We start from the raw sequence: 26,498 nt of genomic DNA, 5'->3' as shown, positions 1-26,498 counted from the left end.
GGGAATCCCAGGTGACCCTCAGCAGTGAGGAGAGTCACAAGTCGAGCATTGAGGCCCACTCAGCACACCTGAAGAGGAATCCCACATTGCTGGTACGGCAGGCAGGAGTCTGTGCTTTGCAAGGAAGAGAGCTGGAGGCCGGGGCTTCACGCAGCCTGAAGATCCCTTGGAAGAAGAGCCAACAAGCTTTGGTGGCTGCAAGAGTCACGAGGCACAAGGGTACTTTCTTGCAAGGAGAGGCAAGAGCTTACCGTCTCCCAAGTTGGACAGCTGGTAGAGAGGACCCAGGGGACCACTCCAGACCACCACCACCTGTGATGCAGAATCCATGCAGTTCAGGAGGAGAGAGGATCCACACACCCAGTCATTGTTGCAATTGGTGCCTGCGGATGCAGGGGAGTGACTCCTTCACTCCAACGGAGATTTTTTCTTGCTTCTTGTGCAGGCTAAAGATTCATCACACTCAGAGGATGCACAGCCAGGGAAATGTTGCAATTTCTGGAAGGAGCCTGAGAAACAATGTTGCAAGGCGGAGTCGTCACTGGAGTTGCAGGTTGTCAGTCCCTGGAGGCCCCAGCTGCAGTCCCGGTGGCCAGAAGTTGAAGTAAACAATGCAGAGGAGACCTGCTGGAATCTTGCACATCAAATCTGAGGACCCACCCAAGAGGGAGACCCTAAGTAGCCCAGGAAGGGGGATTGGTCATCTAGCAGAGTGACCACCTATCAGGAGGTGACTGTGACGTCACCTGCCTGACCTCGCCACTCAGGTGCTCCCAGGGGCCTCTATCCACCTTGGATTCAAGATGACAGAATCAAGTGGCCACCTGGAGGACCACTGGGTGCCACTCCTGGGATGGCGATGGACAGGAGAGTGGTCACTCCCCTGTCCATTGTCCAATTTCGTGCCAGAGCAGGAACTGGGGACCCATGGAGTGGTACAAACCGGTTTATGCAAGGAGGGCACCATATGCGCCCTTTAAAGCACACTGGTGGCTTTGGGAGGCTACCCCTCCCAAGCCATGTAACACCTATTTTCAAAGGAAGGGGTTGTTGCCTCCCACTTCCAAAGGAAATCCTTTGTTCTGCCTTTTTGGGCTTGAGCTGGTCAAGCAGCAGATGGGCAGAAACATGTCTGTAGGATGGCAGCAGTGCGGGCTTTCTGGAAAGCCCCAGAAGACTGGTAGAAGCAATGCTGGGGCCCCTCTAATGAGCCCCCAGCATACATGAAAAAATACAGCCAATACTAGCAACAGTATTAGGGTATGATTCCGACATGTTTGATACCAAACATGCTCAGGTTCTGAATTACCATTATGTAGCTGGACACAGTGACCTTTCTACAGTACATGGGTAAAATGGCCTCCCCGGACTTACGAAGTCCAGGAAAATGGAGCTGGAATTCGTAGGGGCACCTCTGCTCATGCAGGGGTGCTCTCACACACAGGTACTTGCACCGTGCCTTCTGGTCAAGGAGGGCCTTCCATAGGGGTGATGTACAGCAACCTGGTGCAGTGACCTTCAGTGTAAGTGTGCATGCAGCTTTTCACGAAGGCCGCAATGGCAGGCCTGCAGACACATTGTGCATGTGTCCCCATTGGTGGCATAATATATGCTTCAGCCCAGTGGGAACCCCTGGTACCCCAGTGCCCTTGGTACCTAGGTGCCATATAATAGGGACTTACCTGGGGGGCCCAGTATGCCAATTGTGGAGTGTACTAAGTCAGGAACAACCAAATCTAGAGGAAGAGAGCACAGTCACGGGGGTCCTGGTTAGCAGGATCCCAGTGAACACAGTCAAAACACACTGACAGCAGGCAAAAAGTGGAGGCGACAATGCCACAAAATAGAGGGCTTTCGTACATGGGGTACTGTGGGTAGGCCCCTGAGGGCAGCAGCACTGATTGTGCCACCCTCTAGGGCCATGCATCCAGATAAACCCAGCACTGCCACTGCAGGCGGAGTGTCCTGGTGGAACCCTAAAACACAAACTCGACATTGCATACTGCCTGTGTGCCCTGTCCACTATACACTGCATTATCTATGGGTAAGACAGCCCTGAAGCAGGGTGTACCATAGTATATGTGAGGGTATAACTGCATGAGCAGTGTGCCCCCACTGTGCCCTTGCCAGACTTGGGACATAGTGAGTGAACAGAGCAGCCATTTTAATATATCTGCTGGACACTGGTCAACACGAGTTTCCCAGCTACATGATGGCAATTCTGAAGCCTGGGTTGTTTGATATCAGACAACTCAGAATGATCAATCCAAACATGGTACCAGTATTGAATTTATCCCCAAATGTACCCAAGGTCACCTTTGAACTGCCCCCTTCAAAAGCTAACTACCCTGGCATTGTTGCTGACTGGTTCTATCCAGCCTGCCACCTCCAGACACCCAAACTACAAATCTTGGGGGAGAGCTCTGTCTCTGGTTTGTAAAACAATGCCATTCCTGGGCGAAGGAGCTAACACCCTCTCCCTCAGGAATGGGCACTGCCCTGGCAGTGAGCTTAAAAGGGATTTCCGCCTTTGAAATTTGACCCCCACGCCTGCTGCTAGCAGCAGATAGTCAGCCCCTTTGCAAACCCTCACTTTTGGCAGGAGCAAAGGCGAGAAATCACACAAAGGGTAGGCGGAGTGTCCCCACCTGGCATTCACCACCCCTAAGGTGTTGCCTGCGAGGTGGACGCTCAATTTCATTGTCCTCCATCTTAGATGGAAGGAAAATAGCCATTCAGGGTTAAGGAAGTGACCCTTCCCACAGGAAGTTGTCACTACAGTGGGTGCAGCCACGCAAAGGTAAGTGTCCCATTGGACATTACCAGGTTCCCCCTAAAAAGCCCACTAAGTTTAGTATTTAATGGGCATCCCTAGACCGAGAAATCCGATTCGAAGGACACAAAGAAGACCAGCACAAAAAAGATCCAATGAACGAGAACTGTGGACCTGCTGCACAAAGAAAAGGCGATACACCCTGGCTGCTGCACCCAGGACCCCACAATCGCCGCTGCAGAGAAGCTTGACACTGGACTGACCTCAAGCAACGCAGAGGACCTCCAGCCTTCACCAATCACCCAAGAACTCCCTCCAGAGTGGATGTACCACTCTGCAACAAAGATGAAAAAAGCAACCCAGTGAGGGTCACTTCACTGACTGGCCTCTAATTCCCGAACCGGAAGTCGCAACCCAATGACACACCATTGGCCACGAGGACAAACCCTACAAGTTTGGTGGCACTGCCCCCTCCAGTGGCCGAACTGTTCCAATACACTGGGTGCTGGTCAGCTGACGTCAGACACCAGGAAACTAACCTGCCCAGGGCTAAAAAAGGACCAGGAGGAAGCCCCAGACCCCGGACCTCCCGCCAGAGTGTCCCCGTTGTCCTGTAATCGACCCTTGAAGTGACTTACCTCAAGATCCCAAGGGCATCTTTGCGCGCAGCTGCTGGCACACCAGTTCACTCTGCACCCAGCCGCCCTGTGCCCTGCAATGAAGAACCTGCTGTGCCCTAAGGGTCTCATACCCCTTGTGACCTTGACACTCTAAGAGGACCCCAAGGTACCACCTCTAATCTTCCCTGTGCAGTGCTTTTTCAGGTGGTCCCCCGCATTGGCCCTGCATCAGCTCCCGAGACTTTTCCCCACTGCTCCAGCCGGAACTGGGAGCTGCCCGAACTTCTCCAGCTGAAACAGTGTGCCCACTGATGACCTCGACGAACCTGCAAAAGAAGAACTTGGTAAAGCAACTGTGTGATTTCCTTTGTATTTCTAAAGGTGACTTTTTCCTTGTAATCCTTTGAGCGTGGTGCGAGAACAGTTGCTGAAGTTACCTTGCGCTTAACGATAGATTGTTAGCACAACAGTAAATAATTAGCGCCTTCCTAGTTGTGCCAAAACATTTTTGGTCATTTTAATCCTTACCCCATCTTAAAGGCTATAGTCAGCTGCCGCCTACCTCAAAAATGGTCAACTGCATTTGTGTAATAATTTGTACATATGATTATAAAAATATATATACCTCCTTCAAACCAGATATATTGCTTCTGTAAATTAGAAGCTTGATCTTCCAATAAAATGATGACATACATTACCACACTCATACAGTATTAATTTGTGAAAGACATTACGGTACTCACCTGAACAAGAGAACTATTTATGGACTGTTAAGATTCCAATTCTGGATTGTTTGTTTGTTTATTATGGAAAAGTCTTTAAAGGTGCAGCAGGAGTGGCAATTGAAAGGTTAATGCATAATTGTAGCCTCTGGTCTTGTAATGAAATTAAGAGAGTTTGACTCCCCATAAAGGTAGCAATTCATCCTTGCTTTTTTTAATTTATTGTATGATTTCCTTCTTATTTTAGCAAAGGAGTTACCTGAGAGGAATTGTATACAAAAATGTTTAAAAATCTGATGCCTATGATTTCTAGGGTTCTATGCCGTCTGCTGATCCATCTGAAAATCTTAGCTGTGGATGGGAGACCAAAATTAAAGCATGGATGGATCATTATGAAGAAGCTACCAACAACCAGTACAGCGAAGATGTTCAGCGAGAGGCTCAGCGAATAGCTCTAAAATTAAAAGAAGACTTAGACAGAAGAGAATTAATTAATCGGTCTCACTGGCATACCAGCAATCTGATGTTCAAACCCCCAGTTGAGGTATGGTAAGAGCTGAAAATTTAAAATTCACCTTCAATATTAAAATAATGTGAATCATCACTAAAATGTGAAATAGCTGCCCTATTTGTTACACTATTATCGCTAAGACACAAATCCACTATCTACACTTCTATGCAAACTGGTGATTCTGGTAGGTTTTGATTTTCTGTTTTCTAATAAATACTTCTAAGTGCAGATTCTTCAACTTCCGAATATCATAGGCACCAGAATGTGACTCCCAGCAGTGGCTTGTGTGTGCAGACAGGTGGCATAGTGTGTTTTCAACTAGGACTAGGACTTGGACCCACAGTTGGTCTCAATGTTCACCAAGTTCTCCAAGCCGTTTTCGATCCTGCAGCAACTTTCTTCCTTCAAGGAGATCATGTTGCATTACTTTAAGACACTTCTGGTTCCCTCCGGTGCACCTTCGGGCCCCACTCAGCCAATACCTTTTGAGCTTCTGATGGCAGACTTTCCCCTGTGTCAGATGCCCCTCATGACCCTCCTTTTGGTCCATATTGATGCTACTCAAGGCCTACCCTTGGACTCCATGGTCCACGCCAGTCCCTTCTGTGCCACCTCCATTGCAGACTCTACCAGTGCCGGATCTGACTCAGACAAAATTCTTACACCAAACCAACATCGACTCCTGCCTGGCCTATGTCATGCTATCAGATAAGCAAGAGTCCTCCATTGGTGATTCAACTAAATCCTCAGCCTATTCTGTGACACTAAAATTATCTGATGCTGATGGCCCTATTTGGTTCCGATCCTAACAGGATCTGTGCCCCACCAAATTTATCACACAACACTTATGATGATGAGGAGATCAACAACCTCCTCATTCCACCAATGAAGGACTTTATCTGGACCTACAGAATGCCTGTGGGCTAGACACCTTTCCTGAGATGGAGCTGAACTCATTACCTGGTCCACCAATGGAGGAAAGCACCTCTTTTGTCTTAGTATTGTGCAAAGCAGCACAGGAGCTAGATTTACAATTTTCTCACTGAAATATTCCAACCTGGGCTGTCTTCGTCTCTATTGCCATGTCACGCTAGCTCCCCTGATCAGTCAGCCTTTGCCAAAACACCCTACACCTGAAAGGCTTGGAGTGCAGGCTTTGACAATCCAAATGTCCTCAGCTTGAATCCCCCAGACAGTGAATTAAACCGTGTTAATGTATTTGTCAAGAAGATGTTTTCATCAGAAATTACAACTCCTGTTAATGGCTTCCTGTTTTGCATCCCGCCAAATGTTCTTACTGTCCTTCCCTTCTGTTTGTTTTATTAGTACCTGTATATTTCAGTGGGGTAAGTTGACATTGTTTAGCTGGTGTGTGAAATTTCTTCACAGTGTTTGACAGACATTTATAAGAATGGATCATGGCTCATGAACGAACTTATGCGTTTTCACATGCAAGTAAAGTTTATGCAGAGGACTTTCTGGCTGCTATTGTTGCGAAGAACGATGGGACGTTTTTCAGAGCCTGCCGATTATGGTGACGTCTTCATTTTAAAAGAAGAATGTGTTACACCCTTCTTTGTATTAACAACGATTTCTTGCATGGATTCAGTTCTCAACATATAACCTATATAAAGCAACCTATATAATACAACATATAAAGAAGAATTACTATTCTGAAGCATGGTAAATATTTGTGTAGCAATTGATAATGTTTTTTTCACGTCTTGTTTTCAAATGGCAAAAACATTTTTTTAATTTTTTTTTAAAGAGATGGAATAATTATCCGCTGGTGTTTATTCCAAAAAAGGAGAGTTTTAATGGGCAATGGAGAAATAAGTATTTCTTTTTCTCGTAGATGCGTTTTTTTTTTTCCATGGAGAAGCCACGGTTTAAATTGCCAAGTATACAAACAAGTTTTGCCACTGCCTCAGATATGATTTTGTCTCAAAGTCCTTGGCGCGTGTAAACATGGCCTGGTTTGAATGTGTAGATTAGAATGTCACGTCTAAAGTAGGCTTGCACTAACGTTATCAGTGCTTCTTCATTATTAGTGTAACAAATCGGCTTTGTGCTTGCTGTCTTTTGATATATAAATTTTTGCACATTTTCTGCTACTCGTGTTTATGAAGAACATAGAGGGGGTTATTACAACTTTGGAGGAGGTGTTAATCCGTCCCAAAAGTGACGGTAAAGTGACGGATATACCACCAGCCGTATTACGAGTTCCACAGGATATAATGGACTCGTAATACGGCTGGTGGTATATCCGTCACTTTACCGTCACTTTTGGGATGGATTTAACACCTCCTCCAAAGTTGTAATAACCCCCTGAATGTTTTTTTCCTTTTTCTGCTTATGATGAGTAAAGGATCTGCTTACGAAATTAACCTTGTGCAAGGAATATGAACGATATGTGGTGGGCATTTAGCTTTTACCCTTATGTTTATGTCTGGCTGGACAGTGCAGCTGTCTGTGCATCTATTGTTACCAACAGGGCAGCAGCGGCCCGTCCATTAGGGCGGAGGGGGCACACCCCTCCACCTTTTACCCCTCATGAAGAGTGCCTGTCAGGCTGAGCAAAGGTCAGCCTGACAGCCACTTTTCATGTTCAGCTCTGGCAGCCAGGAGCCAGACATGCGTGATTTGCACAGACTCCAGTCTTCCTGAGCTGAACTTTGCTGGGCTGAAGAGGTCACAGCTCCAATGGGCGTGACCTCCTCAGCGCAGCAAAGGTGCCTCGGGCCCTCCCCCTCGATGATGAGGGGACGCGTCACCCATTGGCTCAGATCTGGGCGCTTCAGGTTTAAGCCCTGAAGCGCCCAGGGCGAGTGTCAATCAGTAACACCTCATCACAGAGTGGGATAGGGTCAGAAGTCTTACTGACCCCATCCCACTCTGTGACGAAGTTGGGACTGCTGCTTTCCCTCATTGGCTGACCTAAGGTCAGCCAGAGAGGGAGGGCAGCAGTCCCAACCCTCCTGGGACCTCTGAGCTGAAGGCAAGTGTGTGTGTTTTTTAAATTAATGTTTGATGCGTTTGTGTATGTGTGAATGTTGATGAGTGTTGTGAATGGATGTGAGTGCGTGTGTAAATGAATATGAGTGTGCTGCCCGCCCACTCCCCTCGCTCCTAAAATGACCGTCCTCCACTGCAACAGGACTTAAAGTGGGATAAAAAAAGGTGGGGGGCTTAACGGAGTAAGCTAAAAATATCGGCTTAGCATACTGTGCTGCCCGACTCTTATTTGGTGCTTCTTTCTATGGCAGCCAGATATATAATATTTCTCTTCCAGGGGATCCTCATCAATAGTCATAAACATTGAATATTCCCGCCCTTGTGCGGGGACCCCGGAGCATATATATATAAAATACATACATATTATCATGTGTAAAACAGCAATGCAGGCTATAATCATAAATAGGCTAAAATGCTTTATTTCTATGCAAGTTTTTTTTTTTTTTTTTTTTTTATATTATATTATAAAATCACAATAGATCATAAATATCTACCTAAGCCCCAAAAACTGGACTTAGGGAAGTAAACAGCAGTAAATAGCAGAGAAAAATAGAAAAAACCACATTGAAAAACAATGAAGCATTCTTAGCCAATAGGCTGCATGCAGGTTAACACAGGAGAACCATAAAAACTTTGGCACCGTGCCTTTAAGACCCTGAGCACCTCCAGTATCCCACCATGCCTCAGGGGTGAAGGGAAGGTGACAGTTGGTTCACAGTTAGGTCAGTACTTTTTTACGGTGACAATCTGTGTAACTGATCAGAAAGATAATCTGTCCTGCACTTCTAGGAGACTTAAGTCCGGGGAGGAGGGTGGGTTGTTTATGACTTTGATGAGGATACCCCTGGAAGAGAACTAGGATTTACAGGTAAGTAACTAATCCTTCTCTTCCAGGGGATCCTCATCAATAGTCATAAACATTGAATAGATTAGCAAGCCCATCCCTAAACTCTGCGGACTGTCCGAAAGAAGTGCAGGAAAGAATACATATTCATGCAAATAGATTTCTAAGAGAGGCCTGCCCCACCTGGGCATCCGCTCTTGCATCCGAGTCTAAACAGTAATGCTTAGTAAAGGTATGCACAGACTTCCATGTAGCAGCCTTACAAATCTCGGAAATTGGTACATTGTTAAGGAGGGCAGCAGTAGCCGCTTTTCCCCTTGTGGAATGCGCTTTTGGCCTAGCCAGTAATTGCTTATTAGCCAGTTGGTAAGTGTTAACAATACAAGACACAATCCATCTTGATATAGTTCGTTTAGACGCTGCCTCTCCTGTTCTTAAATGACCATAATTCAGAAACAAATGGCTAGAATGTCTAATCGGTTTTGTTTTGTCCAAATAGAATTTCAGCACTCTTTTTAAGTCTAAAGAATGCAATGCTTTCTCAGCCGGAGTCTCCGGATTGGGAAAGAAAGTCGGTAAAGATATAGTCTGATTGATATGGAATTCTGACACCACCTTCGGAAGGAAAGATGGGTGAGTTCGCAGAACCACTCTATTATCGTGAAAAACCGTGTACGGTTCTCTACAAGACAGAGCCTGAATTTCGCTGACCCTCCTCGCTGAAGTAATGGCCACCAAAAAAGCCGTCTTCCACGTAAGGTGCTGTAAAGAGGCCTTGTGGATAGGTTCAAAGGGAGGGCCCATAAGTTTTGACAGGACTACATTCAGTTCCCATGGAGGAGAAGGTCTCCGAATGGGAGGAAAAACCTTTTTCAAGCCTTCTAAAAAATCCTTGACTACAGGTATCGTAAAGAAGGATTCCTGAGAAGGCGACTTACGATACGCTGTAATTGCAGCTAAATGAACCTTAATAGAAGATACCTGCAGACCAGACTTCGCCAGATGAAGTAAATAGGATAGTATGACGTCCTCCTGAGCTCGTATGGGATTTATACCTTGTTGAGAGCACCAGATGTAAAATCTCTTCCACTTAAAAGCGTAAGAACGCCGCGTGGAAGGTCGTTTTGACTCTTTCAAGATGCTCATGCACTCCTGTGAGAGCCCTAGGTGCCCATACTGTAGGAATTCAGGAGCCATGCTGTCAAGCTCAGAGAGGGAAGGTTGGGATGTAGGATTCTGCCTTCCATCCTGCTCAGGAGATCCGGTCTGCACGGCAACCTCCTGTGAGGTCTTTCCGATAAGTTGAGTAGGTCCGTGTACCAGAATTGGCGGGGCCATTGTGGCGCTATCAGAATCATTCTGGTTCTGGATTTGTAAAATTTGTTGATTACTGCCGGTATGAGGGGAATCGGTGGAAAGGCGTAGAGAAATGTCCCTGACCAGTTGATCAACAGGGCATTCCCTTGAGATCCCGGACGGCAGAACCTGGACGCGAAGTCTGGGCATTTTTTGTTTGTTTCGTCTGCAAAGAGATCCAACTGAGGTCGACCCCATTGACCGAAGATGTCCTCGACGACTCCGTCGTGTAGCACCCAGTCGTGCGCGTCTTCCAGATGTCTGCTCAGGAAATCTGCCTCTACGTTTTGCTGACCTGGCAGGTGTACCGCTGTGATAGACATTCCCCTGGCTAGTGAAGGCCTCATCTCCGGATCAGGCGAGGAAACATCGAGATATCGTTCTAAGAACTTTCGAGTCTCTAGGTCTTCAAATCAACCACGACAAGTCAACCTTGATTCCAACACAAAACCTCCGCTACCTGGGAGCGATACTAAACACAGAGCTCCAAAGAGTGTATCCTTCGGAGGAACGACTTTTATCAATCCACAGGAAGTGTCAACATCTATTAACAGCCGATGCACCTACAGCTCGTCAGGTGACATCGCTTCTGGGCTCCATGGCTTCATGCATCTTCATTGTCCCGAATGCCAGGCTACGCATGAGGCCCCTTCAGGAGGCATTAGAGAACAATTGGAGCCAAAAGTCTGGTCACTGGGAGGACAGAGTTCGACTACCAACAGTGGCTTTTCAATCACTACAATGGTGGATGCACAGACCACACCTGTCGATAGGTTCTCCGTTTCACCAGACAATTCCAGTCGACACTCTGGTGACGGATGCGTCTCTTCAGGGTTGGGGTGTTCATCTGGGTTCCTTCCAAGCTCAGGGTCTGTGGTCCGACAAGGAAAAGAACTATCACATAAATCTACTGGAACTCAGAGCAGTCCATCTGGCTCTCAAATCTTTCTCTCCATTGGTTCAGGGGAAATCTATCCTAGTTCAGACAGACAATACAACCACAATGTATTACCTGAACAAACAGGGGGGAACAAGATCACTACCTCTGTCTCGAGAATCCCAAACGATATGGCATTGGCTCCTGGCCAGGGGAATGTCTATCACAGCGGTACACCTGCCAGGTCAGCAAAACGTAGAGGCAGATTTCCTGAGCAGACATCTGGAAGACGCGCACGACTGGGTGCTACACGACGAAGTCGTCGAGGACATCTTCGGTCAATGGGGTCGACCTCAGTTGGATCTCTTTGCAGACGAAACAAACAAAAAATGCCCAGACTTCGCGTCCAGGTTCTGCCGTCCGGGATCTCAAGGGAATGCCCTGTTGATCAACTGGTCAGGGACATTTCTCTACGCCTTTCCACCGATTCCCCTCATACCGGCAGTAATCAACAAATTTTACAAATCCAGAACCAGAATGATTCTGATAGCGCCACAATGGCCCCGCCAATTCTGGTACACGGACCTACTCAACTTATCGGAAAGACCTCACAGGAGGTTGCCGTGCAGACCGGATCTCCTGAGCAGGATGGAAGGCAGAATCCTACATCCCAACCTTCCCTCTCTGAGCTTGACAGCATGGCTCCTGAATTCCTACAGTATGGGCACCTAGGGCTCTCACAGGAGTGCATGAGCATCTTGAAAGAGTCAAAACGACCTTCCACGCGGCGTTCTTACGCTTTTAAGTGGAAGAGATTTTACATCTGGTGCTCTCAACAAGGTATAAATCCCATACGAGCTCAGGAGGACGTCATACTATCCTATTTACTTCATCTGGCGAAGTCTGGTCTGCAGGTATCTTCTATTAAGGTTCATTTAGCTGCAATTACAGCGTATCGTAAGTCGCCTTCTCAGGAATCCTTCTTTACGATACCTGTAGTCAAGGATTTTTTAGAAGGCTTGAAAAAGGTTTTTCCTCCCATTCGGAGACCTTCTCCTCCATGGGAACTGAATGTAGTCCTGTCAAAACTTATGGGCCCTCCCTTTGAACCTATCCACAAGGCCTCTTTACAGCACCTTACGTGGAAGACGGCTTTTTTGGTGGCCATTACTTCAGCGAGGAGGGTCAGCGAAATTCAGGCTCTGTCTTGTAGAGAACCGTACACGGTTTTTCACGATAATAGAGTGGTTCTGCGAACTCACCCATCTTTCCTTCCGAAGGTGGTGTCAGAATTCCATATCAATCAGACTATATCTTTACCGACTTTCTTTCCCAATCCGGAGACTCCGGCTGAGAAAGCATTGCATTCTTTAGACTTAAAAAGAGTGCTGAAATTCTATTTGGACAAAACAAAACCGATTAGACATTCTAGCCATTTGTTTCTGAATTATGGTCATTTAAGAACAGGAGAGGCAGCGTCTAAACGAACTATATCAAGATGGATTGTGTCTTGTATTGTTAACACTTACCAACTGGCTAATAAGCAATTACTGGCTAGGCCAAAAGCGCATTCCACAAGGGGAAAAGCGGCTACTGCTGCCCTCCTTAACAATGTACCAATTTCCGAGATTTGTAAGGCTGCTACATGGAAGTCTGTGCATACCTTTACTAAGCATTACTGTTTAGACTCGGATGCAAGAGCGGATGCCCAGGTGGGGCAGGCCTCTCTTAGAAATCTATTTGCATGAATATGTATTCTTTCCTGCACTTCTTTCGGACAGTCCGCAGAGTTTAGGGATGGGCTTGCTAATCTATTCAATGTTTATGACTATTGATGAGGATCCCCTGGAAGAGAAGGATTAGTTACTTACCTGTAAATCCTAGTTCTCTTCCAGGGGTATCCTCATCAAAGTCATAAACAACCCACCCTCCTCCCCGGACTTAAGTCTCCTAGAAGTGCAGGACAGATTATCTTTCTGATCAGTTACACAGATTGTCACCGTAAAAAAGTACTGACCTAACTGTGAACCAACTGTCACCTTCCCTTCACCCCTGAGGCATGGTGGGATACTGGAGGTGCTCAGGGTCTTAAAGGCACGGTGCCAAAGTTTTTATGGTTCTCCTGTGTTAACCTGCATGCAGCCTATTGGCTAAGAATGCTTCATTGTTTTTCAATGTGGTTTTTTCTATTTTTCTCTGCTATTTACTGCTGTTTACTTCCCTAAGTCCAGTTTTTGGGGCTTAGGTAGATATTTATGATCTATTGTGATTTTATAATATAATATAAAAAAAAATAAATAAAAAAAAAAAACTTGCATAGAAATAAAGCATTTTAGCCTATTTATGATTATAGCCTGCATTGCTGTTTTACACATGATAATATGTATGTATTTTATATATATATGCTCCGGGGTCCCCGCACAAGGGCGGGAATATTCAATGTTTATGACTTTGATGAGGATACCCCTGGAAGAGAACTAGGATTTACAGGTAAGTAACTAATCCAACTGACATTACTTCTAAAAACAAGGTAGGACTCTTGGCTTTGTTAATGGTTGCATACGATAAAAAAGTATTACCAATGTTATCTTTGTATAAAATATTGAACATGCTTCAGTTCTGAAATGATGAGTGTGAAAGAACTGTAACGAGTCTCTTTGAAGTTGCATCTAAAGGAGTGGAGTAGTACTGCTGCAGGGTTAATTTTTTTTTTTGTTGTTTTTTTTTTTGTCTGAGGGCAGAAATGGAGAGCCCGATAGGGACCTGTCTCTGCACCCGGTCCACTTAAAGCCCTGCTGTTTAGAGCAGTACTTACAGAATGTCTCCTCAAAGCATCAGAACTCAAACCTTCCCATTCGTGCAATGGACGAAACCTATTTCTGATCCATGCAAGGTCTGCCTGTTTTTCCTGAGGCTGAAGCACAAAACTAAGTTGTTCGTTTGAATGCTTTATTGTGGCTCAAAGCCATAAAAGTTCATATCAATAAACAAATCAATTTGCATTACATAATTCATTGATCAAATAACAAATTCTTTGTAACTTACACCCATGGTAAATAAGTGAAAAGATTAAAAAAATTAATAAACAGATAAATGGTGCTTATTAAAACTATGAATATAAAAATTAGTAGCCCACGGCTCCTGTGAAATAGTCACATGTACCTTTTCCTTATACACCAGGCTAAAAATAAATATCTAGAGACAGCAAAGACAATCAATGGCTGTGTATCGATTACCAAAATTCTAACTACCATATGACACTGCACTATGCCTAAGTTCCTGCACAGTGTGACCAACCATTTAGTTCTTGGTTTCTTTTAAGCCTGACAAAAAAGAAAAGTGCCCCACTGTCTCATCTGCCAGGCCACAGGTGGGGCAGCCCAGACCCACTGCATTGCCCATGCTCTTCCAATTGTTTGTAAATGTACGCAGTGCCAAGTAGCCATGTCCGAGCTGCAGATACAACTTCAGGGCAATCACAGGTTGAATTTCAACCATAAGAGGTTCTCACTTAACTCTACGTCTGTTCGGTGGCAGACTTATACTACCATCTAGTTGCTCAGGATAGGTGTCAACTTTCAGGGTGGGGAGCCCTAATTGAAGGGATAGAGCATTGTGTTCACTATCGTACCTGGGAAGGTCTTTCATATTTACTACATGGGGCCACAACTGTATGTCCACTAGAATATAGTCAATCAGAGAGGTCCTGCCAACTCGATTGAACATGTGAGATCCTAGTCTATCTGATCTAGTTCGCCCATTGCAGGCACGAAAGGAATGATTCAATGATAGAGCATTTATCTGGAATGCCAAAGGTGTCCATTTCTCACTTGGTGAGATAATCAATAAAGGAATTGCCCACAGCCTGTCCTCAGTGCATAACATGTCATCTGTGTCAACTTCAAGAGGCTCAAAGTCGCAATTAAAATAGTCTCCCAATATCTTGAAGGTACTGTCTGGTAAGGCCGATAAAAGAACTGAGAGGCTCTCCACTGCAGCAGATTCTTGCCCCATGACAATTGGTCTAGAATAAACATTAATCAGATTGAAATCCATGCAACAGGGGAAAGTGAGCAAGAGACATAGGATATCAGAGGCAGTGTCTATGGCCTTAACCCTACAACCCAAATGAAAAGCTACCCCCGGACGGCCTCTCTTTCCACCCAGCAATAGCTGCCTCGGTGTAAACGGCATACCCTGGGCGGTGTTTTTCATTGGTCAGTCAGGTTTGTTGAAATAAACAAATGTTATATTGACATATAAAAGAATGCCATTCTCGGCATTCCAGCTTCCCCTTCAATCCGGCCACATTCCAAGATACCACTTTATTTTCTCTTGTCAACTGTTTCATATCTGGGGTTTCTGATGGATACAACTACCTGTGGATTCCTCACCTTATGAACTCTCCTAATGCGCCAGCATTCAACGCAAAATTTTCTTCCCAGCTCTTCACGTTGACGAGGACGTCACAATTGCACGGCTATGCACGCGACTCCGTCTGATGTCATTGTGGCAATAAGATTTCCTCGCCGGCGTGCTGACGTCCGTTCCCTTTTTTCCGTGCCTTTGACGCTAACGGGTTTCTCCTAGCTCTCGAGAAGCTACTGTTTCGAAAATGTCTCATTGTACTCTGTTACAATGTCTCCTCCTAAAAAGTTGGGGTTTAAACCTTGTCGTGAGCGCGGGGGGTCGTATGTCTGTCACGGATCCTCACAAGGATTGCTTATGCAGTCTCAGTTCGGACCACGATGTAGGAGAGTGCGTGTCCTGCCAAAGAATAAATCCGAAAGCGCTGAAGGAAGAAGAGGCTAAACTCTTTTTAGCGAAGGCGAAGAAAGGACACAGAAGTCATCGGAGGTCTAAGACTAGAGACTCGTCATCCTACAAGTCACATAAGAAGTGGTGCCAACACGACTCTCAGCGTCGTTCGTCTACAGGTCGGTCTCGATCTCGCTCTCCATCTAGATGGCGTCATATGGCGTGGGAGGCTAGTCCCACTTAACTCACCAGTTTCAAAGTCCTCAGGATTCGTCGGCGGCATCGCTCATCGAGGTGGTTGAGTCCCCAGCGCGTCCTCGATTTTCGCCTGGGGTTCAAGAGTCGGTGGCACAGGTTCCGGATCCGACCCAGGTGACACATGAAGATCCAAGGTTTACTGCCTTCCCGACTCCAGGAGCGGCTCCGGTGGCATTTCTGAATGCCATGTTCAGTATCTTCAATAAGGCTATGGCCCCTGCTGGTGCACCGGCTGGTCCCAGGGGTCCATTGACATTCAACATGGGCTCTCCGGCTCCATACAAGTCTGCTCCATTTGTGCCTTTTTATCAGGCTGAGGATGCCGGTTCGGTGCCGATGACATCGCCTCATAGGCAGACGGCACGGATGTCAGCTCCTCCTATGTCGATGGCGCCAGTGGAGTCAACTCCGGCGCCGGATGGATCCCGGTCGGGACGAAGTGCATCGCCTTCTTGTCCCGGTGCGCGCCCATCGCTTTTGAAGCCGGCGTCAACGACGTTGGCTAACTCCATGTTGACGCTGAGGTCGGAGGCCAGGTTGAGGTTGCAGAGGAGAGCACTGAGGCTCTTGAGAGGAGTAAGAGTACCAGAGACAGCTGTTGGAGGAAGGAGAGATTGCTGAGCCCTTGGGAGAATTTCAGGGCCTTGACTCAGCTAGTGGGCTGGACACTTCACCTTTGTGGGATCTTTTATCCCCAGGGGAGTTTACGGAAGAGGCGCCTTCCTTCCATTCTGTTATCAAGAAAGCTGCAGATTTTTTGGACCTTCCATTGCCAGCTGCTGAGGTAAAAACTAACATTATGACTGAAATCTTACATCCTTCTTCTACTTCGGTGGAGCCCTTGCTCCCATTCAATGATGCTCTTACGGAGCCTATCTTATAGGTCTGGAGAAACCTGTTACATCACCAGCTGTGTCCAGAACTGTTGCAAGAAGGTACAGGGTTGCTCCGGGAGATCTGGGATTTTTGTCACAGCATCTGACTCTGGAGAGCTTGGTGGTCCAGGCTTCTTGTTCGGCTTGTTCTGCACCAGGCTCCTTTCCTGTTACTCCATCGGACAGGGAGTCCAATAGGATGGAGCAGATGGCTAAGAAGACTTTCTCATCCTGCAGTATGGCCCTACAATTGGTCAATGCTAACTGTCTTGGGTACATATGTGCATGCCCTGATGGACACGGCTAGAGCAGTAGTGCCTCACTTACCAGAGGATCTACAGGGGCAGTTTGATGAGCTCCTGTTGGACACCCAAGCTGCGGCCAAACAGATCATCCAGTCTGGTCTGGATACTACAGACTCAATGGCTAGGGCAATGGGTACTTCAGTCGCCACCAGGAGACATGTGCGGCTGAGGTCTTCTGGGTTTTCAACAGATGTCCAGGCAACTTTACTAGACCTTCCTTTCATCGGAGAAAAGTTGTTTGGCACCAAAGCAGACTCTGCCTTAGAGCGTTTTAAAGAGAGTAGGGCCACGGGGATGTCTTTGGGACTGCAAGCTTCCACATCTACTCCTTCCAGGTCCTTTCAGAGGTTTAGGGGGTTTGGCCGTGGAGCCGCTTATCTTGGAAGACCTCAATCCATGACTCAACAGTCTGCCAACCTTCCATATAGGTCCTTTAGAGGGCGGGGGAGGGTTAGGACTCATCTTCCTCTTGGGGAGCCCAGCAAGGAAAACAGCCCTAGTTTTCCATCCATTTTAAGTCATGCTTCTCCTGTAAGGGGAAGGTTATTTCATATTCTCCACAAGTGGGAGTTAGTCACATCGGACTCCTGGGTACTGACTATTGTGGGGAAAGGGTATGTGTAGGGAAATGCCTCCTTGGCATGGTTACCCCCTAACTTTTTGCCTTTGCTGATGCTAAGTTTTGATTGAAAGTGTGCTGGGACCCTGCTAACCAGGCCCCAGCACCAGTGTACTTTCCCTAAACTGTACCTTTGTCTCCATAATTGGCACAACTCTGGCACTCAGATAAGTCCCTTGTAACTGGTACCCATGGTACCAAGGGACCTGATGCCAGGGAAGGTCTCTAAGGGCTGCAGCATGTCTTATGCAACCCTGGGGACCCCTCACTCAGCACATGCACACTGCCTCACAGCTTGTGTGTGCTGGTGGGGAGAAAAAGACTGTCAACTTGGCACTCCCCTCAGAGTGCCATGCCAACCTCACACTGCCTGGTAGCATAGGTAAGTCACCCCTCTAGCATGCCTTACAGCCCTAAAGCAGGGTGCACTATACCACAGGTGAGGGCATATGTGCATGAGCACTATGCCCCTACAATGCCTAAGCAAAACCTTAGACATTGTAAGTGCAGGGTAGCCATACAAGTATATGGTCTGGGAGTTTGCCAAACATGAACTCCACAGATCCATAATGACTACACTGAAAACTGGGAAGTTTGGTATCAAACTTCCCAGCACAATAAATGCACACTTACTCCAGCGTGCAATTTATTGTAACATACACCCAGAGGGCAATGGAGATGCCCGCCCCTCAGGCCACTGCCCCCACTTTTGGCGGCAAGGTCTGGAGGAGATAATGAGAAAAACAAGGAGGAGTCACCCACCAGTGAGGACTGCCCCTAAGGTGTCCTGAGCTGAGGTGACCCCTGCCTTGAGAAATCCTCCATCTTGACTTTAGAGGATTCCCCCAATAGGATTAGGGATGTGTCCCCTCCCCACAGGGAGGAGGCACAAAGAGGATGTAGCCACCCTCAAGGACAATAGCCATTGGCTACTGCCCTCCCAGACCTAAACACACCCCTAAATTCAGTATTTAGGGGCTCCCAAGAACCTAGGAAAGTAGATTCCTGCAACCTAAAGAAACAAGGACTGCTGACCTACAAGCCTGCAGAGAAGGAGGAAAACGACAACTGCTTTGGCCCCAGCCCTACCGGCCTGTCTCCAACTTCGAAAACCTGCAACCAGCGACGTATCCAACAGGGACCAGCGACCTTTGAAGCCTCAGAGGACTGCCCTGGACTAAAGGACCAAGAAACTCCAGTGAACAGCGGCCCTGTTCAAAACCAGTAACTTCCAAAGACTGCACGTTTCCCTCCGGAAGCGTGAGACTTCTCACTCTGCACCCGACGCCCCCGGGTCGAGATTCAGAGAACCAACACCTCAGGGAGGACTCCCCGGCGACTGCGAGCCCGTGAGTAAGCAGAGACGACCCCCCTGAGCACCACCACCCAGGAAGTAGCTCCGGTTTGTGGTGGGGTCGCAATACTACCAGTTTGCGGTCCTTCCTTTTGGTCTTACCTCCGCACCTTGAGTCTTTACGAAGGTGATGGCGGTGGTTGCAGCAAATCTTAGAAGGAAGGGAATATCAGTATTCTGTTACCTGGATGAATGTCTGATCAAAGTCGAGTCTCCGGAGCTTGTGCTGCATCACCTCCAAATGACAACGCAGTTGTTGTTCAATCTGGGCTTTACGGTGAACGTGCCCAAGTCTCACCTGGAGCTCTCTCAACGCCTCCTGTTCTTAGGGGCAGTACTAGATACAACATTGAAACAGGCCTATCCTGTGCCTCAGCGGATCGAGGACATTCAGGCGTTGATTGCAGTGTTTCAAAAAGGAGCAGTTGTTCCATTCCTCAAGGTCCTATGTCTGCTCGGTCTGTTCGCTTCTTGCATTATGTTGGTCACACATGCACGTTGGCACATGAGGGCTCTCCAGTGGTGTCTCCGCAAGCAGTGCTTTCAACACAAAGGGGATCTAAAAAAGTCGATAACGATCTCCAGAGACGATGCAACGGATCTACGATGGTGGGCTGTGGACGGCAACCTTTCCCAAGAAAGGCTGTTTGCTCTACCACCTCCAGTGGCCACGGTAATAACAGATGCTTCCACTCAAGGGTGGGATGCTCATCTGAGGAACCTGTAGATCAAAGGTCTTTGGTCTCCAGTGGAACAGACTTTTCACATCAGTCTGTTAGAATTGCGGGCGATACGTCTGGCTCTCAAGGCCTTCCTTCCGTCCCTTCACGGTCAGTCAGTTCAGGTCTTGACAGACAACACTACTGCGATGTAGTACATCAACAAGCAGGGAGCAGTAGGGTCGTACCTTTTCTGCAGAGAGGCTCTACGGCTCTGGTCCTGGGCACAGGACCATCGGATTTGCATAGTAGCAAACCGTCTGGCCGGAGTTCTCAACATACGTGCGGACGGTCTGTCAGCATTTCTCAGCCGATCACAAGTGGCGTCTCTATCCTGATCTGGTTCTCCACATCTTCAAGGTGTGGGGTTTCCACAGGTAGACCTGTTTGCCACTCAGGACAATGCGCACTGCCTGTCGTTCTGCAGCCTCCAGTGTCTGGTGCAAGAAGCGTTGGGGGAGGTGTTTCAGATATCTTGGTGCGGCCGTTTACTTTACGCGTTTCCCCTCATACCCTTGATTCCTTGGGTTCCAAGGAAGATTCGCCAAGATCGGGCTCAAGTCATTTTAATAGCTCCTGATTGGCCGAGAAGGGTGTGGTGCACAGACCTTTTCCAACTCTCACTGTGCCCTCCGCTCCGTCTCCCTCTCAGGGCAGATCTCCTCTCGCGGTCGCAGGGGCAGATTCTACACCCCCACCTCCAGAGCCTGCACCTACATGCCTGGAGATTAAACGAGGCAATCCGAGTTCCTTTTTTCTCCCGCCTGAAGTGGCGGATGTTATCTTATCAGTCAGGCAACACTCCACCAAGACTGTTTATGCCAGCAGATTTGCGAAATTTGTGACTTGGTGTGGAGAGAGACAAATTGATCCCTTGAAAGCCCATTTGTCTGATGTTCTGATGTTTGCCTTTACTTTAGCACAGAAGGGTTGTACAGTTGCGACTGTCAAGGACTAATTGTCGGTGCTGTCGGCCTTTCTGTGCCTTCCTGATCAACCTTCCTTGTTAATATCACCTATAGTTGTTAGGTTTTTGAAAGGTCTAACTAATAAAATTCCTCCCACTCCATTTCTCATGCCTTAGTGGGAATTGAATCTGGTTTTGACATTTTTGATGGGTGTACCCTTTGAACCTATGCATTCTTGTTCTTAAAGGTTGTTGATCTTAAAGACAGTTTTCCTTGTTGCCATTATGTCTGCTAGGCGTGTGAGTGAGCTTCAGGCTCTTAGTGTCAAACCTCCCTTTACATCATTCTATGCTGACAAAGTGGTGCTGAGAAACAGGGCGGCTTTCCTTCCTAGGGTTGTCACTCCTTTCTATATGGGGCAGTCTATTACTCTTTCATCCTTCTATCCTCCTCCTCACCCTTCAAAAGAGGAAGAAAGACTCCATCGCTTAGACCAGAGAAGGGCCCTCAGTTTCTATGTTGAGATAACAAAGGACTTTCGTTTGGATGACCAACTCTTCGTTGGATATGTGGGCAAGATGAAAGGCAGAGCTGTCCATAAAAGAACCATATCCAGGTGGGTCATTCTTTACATTAAGATCTGTTATGCATTGGCAAAGAAGGTTCCTGCTGAGGGTATTAGAGCTCATTCCACCAAGGCTAAGTCTGCCAATTTGGCTTTGGCTAGAGTTGTAGTGGATATTTGCAGAGCAGCAACTTGGGCTTCCCTCTATACTTGTCAGGGCTACATTTCTCTTATGGCGCAGATTTTTGGAGTGATCTGTTGAGGGGAATGGTGTGGGATGGGATCAACAGGGAAGGAGATCTGAAAAAACAAAAGATCACAGGAAAACAATACAAAACACGTTAACAATCCTGCACAGACTTGAACTGCAGTCTGGCGTAAGGGTTTCAGATTACTTTGAATTTTGAGTTACAGTATGGAAAGATGATTGAGAAAATGAAAAGGTATCAGAACTTTCAGCAGTGGGGTTTGTCAAGCCTTTCCCTAATAAACATCCAATTGGTTGTCTAATGATACCTTCTTTAATGTAATATATATGCCACAACATTCACCCACTTGCGCTGTGCTTGCATCATGAAGATCGTAAGTCAGCAATAAAACCCTTCACCTTGTAATCCTATATATCATGTTTATAAAACTCTTGACTTCAGAGTTAGTTCCAGGCTAAACAATATTTTCACAATAATTCAGTGCACTTTTAATTGTATGAAAACATTCTGCCTGGAAGATGCTGAACTCAGAGTGACTCTGAAATCAACACAGACTTCAGGACACAAAACTCAAATAACTCAAAAGCTACATCGAACCCAGATGCACCTTCTTCAGAAGAGTAACCTCACCTTCAGAGCACAGCCTGCTCTAGAAATGCACTCTGCTAGAGGGTCACATGAAGATTAATGAGCGAGATGACTGCAGCTGATAACAGGAGAGACTCTGCACAAAAGCTGTGATGACAGGTGCCTTAATGGGTTGAGGAAAAAACCCTGAGGAATCCCTTCACTGAGATGAGAGCAAACCGGACTTCCACCAGGGAGCCCCAGAACAATAGTGAGCATAGTTTGCTGGGCGGGGCCAGTTTTATACTAGGTGCCACGCCCAAGATGGTGGCTGTACAACCTACTGGGAATTGTAGTCCCTTTCAGACTACTACAATGAATCAGCAAATGCTACCAAACAGCTATATGGAGGAACAAACATTTGTTTAACATTCGAGAGATGCCATATAATAATATAAAATATCTCATGGGGTAATAACACAGTTTAATAAGAAAATGAACAACAAGACCACCAGTTAGCTTTGCAGGCGGCTTCGTGAGCTTTCCCACAAGATGGTTTGGCACACAATGGTAAAAATGAGCGCACAGGTAACTTAGCTGGGGTGGGCCCTAGATCACGCACCGGCTGTATTCTGACAATACTTTCGCGAAGCATTGTTGCTTGGATTCAGAAGTCAGGAGGAACGGCCATTTTGCACGTTCTGTGTTGCAGGATTTCTTGCCGTGACGGATCAGGCACCGACCTCAAAGTGCAGTACTGCTTTGGGACTCCATTCATAAGGTGAGGAATCCAAAGCTAGTTGTATCCATCAGAAGAATAAGTTACTTACCTTTAGTAACGCTTTTTCTGGTGGATACAGTAGCTACCTGTGCATTCCTCACAGTCCCACCCGCCTCCCCGTTGCCTGTCTGGTCATACCAAGACTTCTTCATTATAAATGTATATACGTTTTGAATAATTTTTATATGAATAAATGTTGTACTTGTATTATATCCGTATTGCAATATGTGTATGTGTGTATGTATATATATATATATATCTATGTGTGTATATATGTATGTGTAGTATGTGTATATATATATATCTATGTGTGTATATATGCATGTGTGTATATATATGTATATATATATATGTATGTGTATATATATATATATATATATATATATATATATATATATATATATATATATGCTTTTGTTAGGTTGGTTTTTACCTGTTCGCCTCAAAGGCACGTAAAAAAGGGTGAAACTGACGTCAGCCCACCGGCGAGGACTTCTTATTGCCACGATGATGTCAGACGGAGTCACGTGCGGAGCCGTGCAATTGTGACGTCCTTGTCGAAGTGAAGAGCTGGGAAGAAAATTTGCCGTCGAATGCTGGTGCATTGGGAGAATTCATAAGGTGAGGAATCCACAGGTACCTACTGTATCCACCAGAAAAAGCGTTACAGAGGGTAACTAACTTGTTCTTCTGCACAAGTCTCCTGGACATCCTGTGTCAGGTCAGCAGTAGCCACTTGATCTAATTTAACGGCCTCTAAGGGACTAGGGTCACTGGTAGGTTTGCCTAGATCCGCCTCTATAATACTAGAGTCTTTAACAAACATGTCAAGTTCAACTATTCCACCCACCAGACCATTATCCTCTCCATCAAAACCCTTACTTAATACTAGAATCATAGATAAGTTGCCCAGAGTCTATCTCGGTATTGCTAGGGCCTTTATATAAATTGCCTGAGTCAGCTTCCTTCCACGCTGCAGCATTATTCTCTCTATCTGCATCATCGTGCAAGTCACTAAACGCTGCAACCACTGTAACTGGCCTCATGATGGTACTACTGTTCTGGCCAATTACGTGTAATCAGCCTCGTGCTGTCTTAAATCATTCATGGGAATACTGCAATCGGCTGCATCCCCCCCAACCAAATTTCTCCCTTCATATTGATTCATAGTTGGATCACTGATCTCTGAGCTGGAGAGGTTAGAATGCAGCTACTCACAGTCTTCCTGTTAGCCAGGTCAGGTAAGACTTCTAAAACTGCACTTTCGTGCTCATATATTATTGGATCAGGTGGATTTATTGTGGAAAAAAACAAATCTGATCGCTGTGATTAACTGGAACAGCCTCAGACCAGTTTGACCCAACCGAAAAAGGTACTGGGTAATCAACTACTATCATGTTGTCCCCAGCAGCCCTAGAATCCCTGGGTCAATCCACCTCCAAAAAAAGTCATACCTGTTGGCAACAGGTACGCCATATTTATAAATGCCAGGTTCTTGTGGCCTTGAATGGCAAGGCTCAAGATGTAAATGCTGGGTTTTGGGAGCTACACAGTTGGAGTTATCAAGACTGGCTAACCTGTAAAGGTAGCGCAGGGGTAAGATATTTATTGAAGAACCAGGGTTACATGTGTTTTGCTCACCTGCCAAAAGGGTTTGGGCCGTCCAGGGATCCCTAACATTAACTACAACACACTTGCCAGGCCTGTAAATGGGGCTCTGGCCAATCCATCTCACTATACGCGTTAAAAGGATGCCACTAAGCAATGCAGGGAGAAAATTCCTATTTCGCTTTAGACAATGCAAGCATTTGTTGTTAAGATCCCCCTCGACTCCCTTTGGCCTGGCTTTAATTTGGGTACCCCTGTTAAAACCACAACATAAAGGCAGGAAGCTGGCAGAAGGTTGATTACAGGAGGTTTAGTCATGGTGACAACAACTTGGTCATTCTGTTTCCCCTCTTGCCTTCTTGGGAGATTACCCCTTCCGGTGTTTAGACCCATACTGCCTTAAGTCAAACCCACCTGCTCTATTTGATTATTGTGGGCCCCCTGCACAGCCTCCTCCCCAATCTGTTTGCGGGGGTAACCCAATTCCTAACCAGATGGACCATATCTATCGGAGTACCTGTTTCCATTACACTCTTGGGTTTCACACTTCCGTGGCGAAGAACATCCCTACACATGAACTCCACTTGGTCCAGTCTTTTCACCGAAACAGCGAATTCTGCAGCTAAGGCAGACTTGATCTGGTTCATAATGTCCCTCCCCATAGCCGTTGTCCTGAAGTGCTGTGAGACCTCCCTATCACTATCCACGGTGGGCATATCAAAACGGCGGGAGGTCCTAGCATTATCTTCAACTCCGCTGGTAGGCTTAGAAACACTCAGTCTTACACTTTCTAATAGATGTCAAGCTAAACTCTGCACTCTTGGCCAAGTTCTTCAAACACTCTTTTTCAAGGGCTCGACCCAGGTCTAGTTTTGCTGGGCACACAGTGCCCTTTACTGCATCATATACTGTAATCTCTGGATTTGTGGGAGTATTTGTCTGAGAGACTAGGGCGAAGCCAGATGTATCACAGCCTAGTGAGAGCAGTCTCTCTATTAGCTCTGTTTCTGATGCTACCACCCCAATGACTCTATGTAGCAGCTTATCAATTGATGTAGGCTAGGGGTGAGGGGCAGCTAGAGACAACACCCTGCCCATACCCTTTTTCTTCCCCATGTCTGGAGCTCGACAAATAATTCAGTTTTGGCTAAGTAGGTAAATACCTTACAAGAGAACAAGTCAAGAATATAATGATGGTAGATCGCTGGAACTTCACAGGCCACCTTTTTAAAGTCACTCACCCCACCAGTATCCGGGCTGTTGCACAGCAAGTGTAAAAGGGTGGGGCCCAGGCTCGGCCAGCCGCAGACGGGGCCAACCTTGATTGTTGGGGACAGGAGTTCAGGCTCCCCTGGTCCCGTGAATAAGCGTCCTGTGCAGCGGGACAGGTGAGTACCTTTTGAGTGCCTCAGGGTCTGTGTGCTGTGGAATGGTGGCCCTCCTTCTGCTGTGACTGCCGGGGAGTGGAGTTCACGCTCCCCCGGTCTTGTGAATGAGTGTCCCTCGTGGCGGGACAAGGGAGTTCTTTTTGAACGCCTCCGGGCGTGTGTGCTATGGAATGGCGGCCCTCCTGCTGCATTGACTGCCGAGGAGTAGAGTTCAGGCTAACCCTGTCCAGTGAATGAGCGTCCCTTCCTTATTTCAGTGATCCATGGAGGGACATTTTATTGAACAAAGGAATTGGTCTTGTACTCTGTCTTTTAAATGCCGCTGAGGCTGAGGCTGAGTCCAGTAGCTCAGTGAAATTTACCATTTCAAATTGTGGGGGAAGATAAGGACTTACTTCCTGGCCTGGAACTTGCCAAGCACCTACAACAGGACCCGGGCACTGCAACATCTGATGGTAATTTTGTTTTTTCCCCTGAGGGTGGCAGCCACACGACCTGGTCTGTCCTAGAATACCTGGTTCCATTGATGATGCTGCTGCCCCCTCAATTAGTTGTGCTAGAGATGCAGTCTTTAGCAAGCCAAGGTCCTCAAAAAGCAAGAGGCCACGCTTTTTATGGTCAGCGCCCACAATGAGTGTTGGACTCGATGCCCATTGCAGTTGAGGTCAAGGTCTGCTTTCAAGTTGCAATCCTCTCGGTCATCCAAATCTTCAAAGAAGAAGAGGAAACGCAAGAAGAGAGAAGGATCCAGATGATGAATCCCCTTGACATTGCTCAAGATAGATCACCTCAAAACACTCAGCTTCCAGTTGCATCATTCTTAGAACCAGAGCTCATAAGACAACATTCCACCCAAGGAGCCCACA

At 46.7% G+C, this 26,498-nt stretch overlaps 1 protein-coding gene across 5 annotated transcripts in view; it reads left to right on the top strand.

Moving 5' to 3' along the window:
- Positions 1 to 26,498, top strand: part of KMT2E (lysine methyltransferase 2E (inactive)) — a 1,466,695-nt gene that overhangs the window by 684,882 nt on the left and 755,315 nt on the right. For all 5 annotated transcript variants that reach the window (XR_011202375.1, XM_069229869.1, XM_069229870.1 and 2 more), the window contains one exon: positions 4,429 to 4,659. Coding sequence is in view for 4 of the 5 variants with exons in the window: in XM_069229869.1 (XP_069085970.1) it covers positions 4,429 to 4,659 (231 nt within the window). In the remaining variant the exon portion in view is untranslated. The remainder of the gene's footprint in view (positions 1 to 4,428; positions 4,660 to 26,498) is intronic.

This window comes from Pleurodeles waltl, chromosome 4_1 (assembly GCF_031143425.1).
Source record: "Pleurodeles waltl isolate 20211129_DDA chromosome 4_1, aPleWal1.hap1.20221129, whole genome shotgun sequence".
Taxonomy (NCBI): domain Eukaryota; kingdom Metazoa; phylum Chordata; class Amphibia; order Caudata; family Salamandridae; genus Pleurodeles; species Pleurodeles waltl.
Note: the sequence above shows the minus strand (reverse complement) of the source record. Positions and strands in the feature narration are given on the sequence as shown.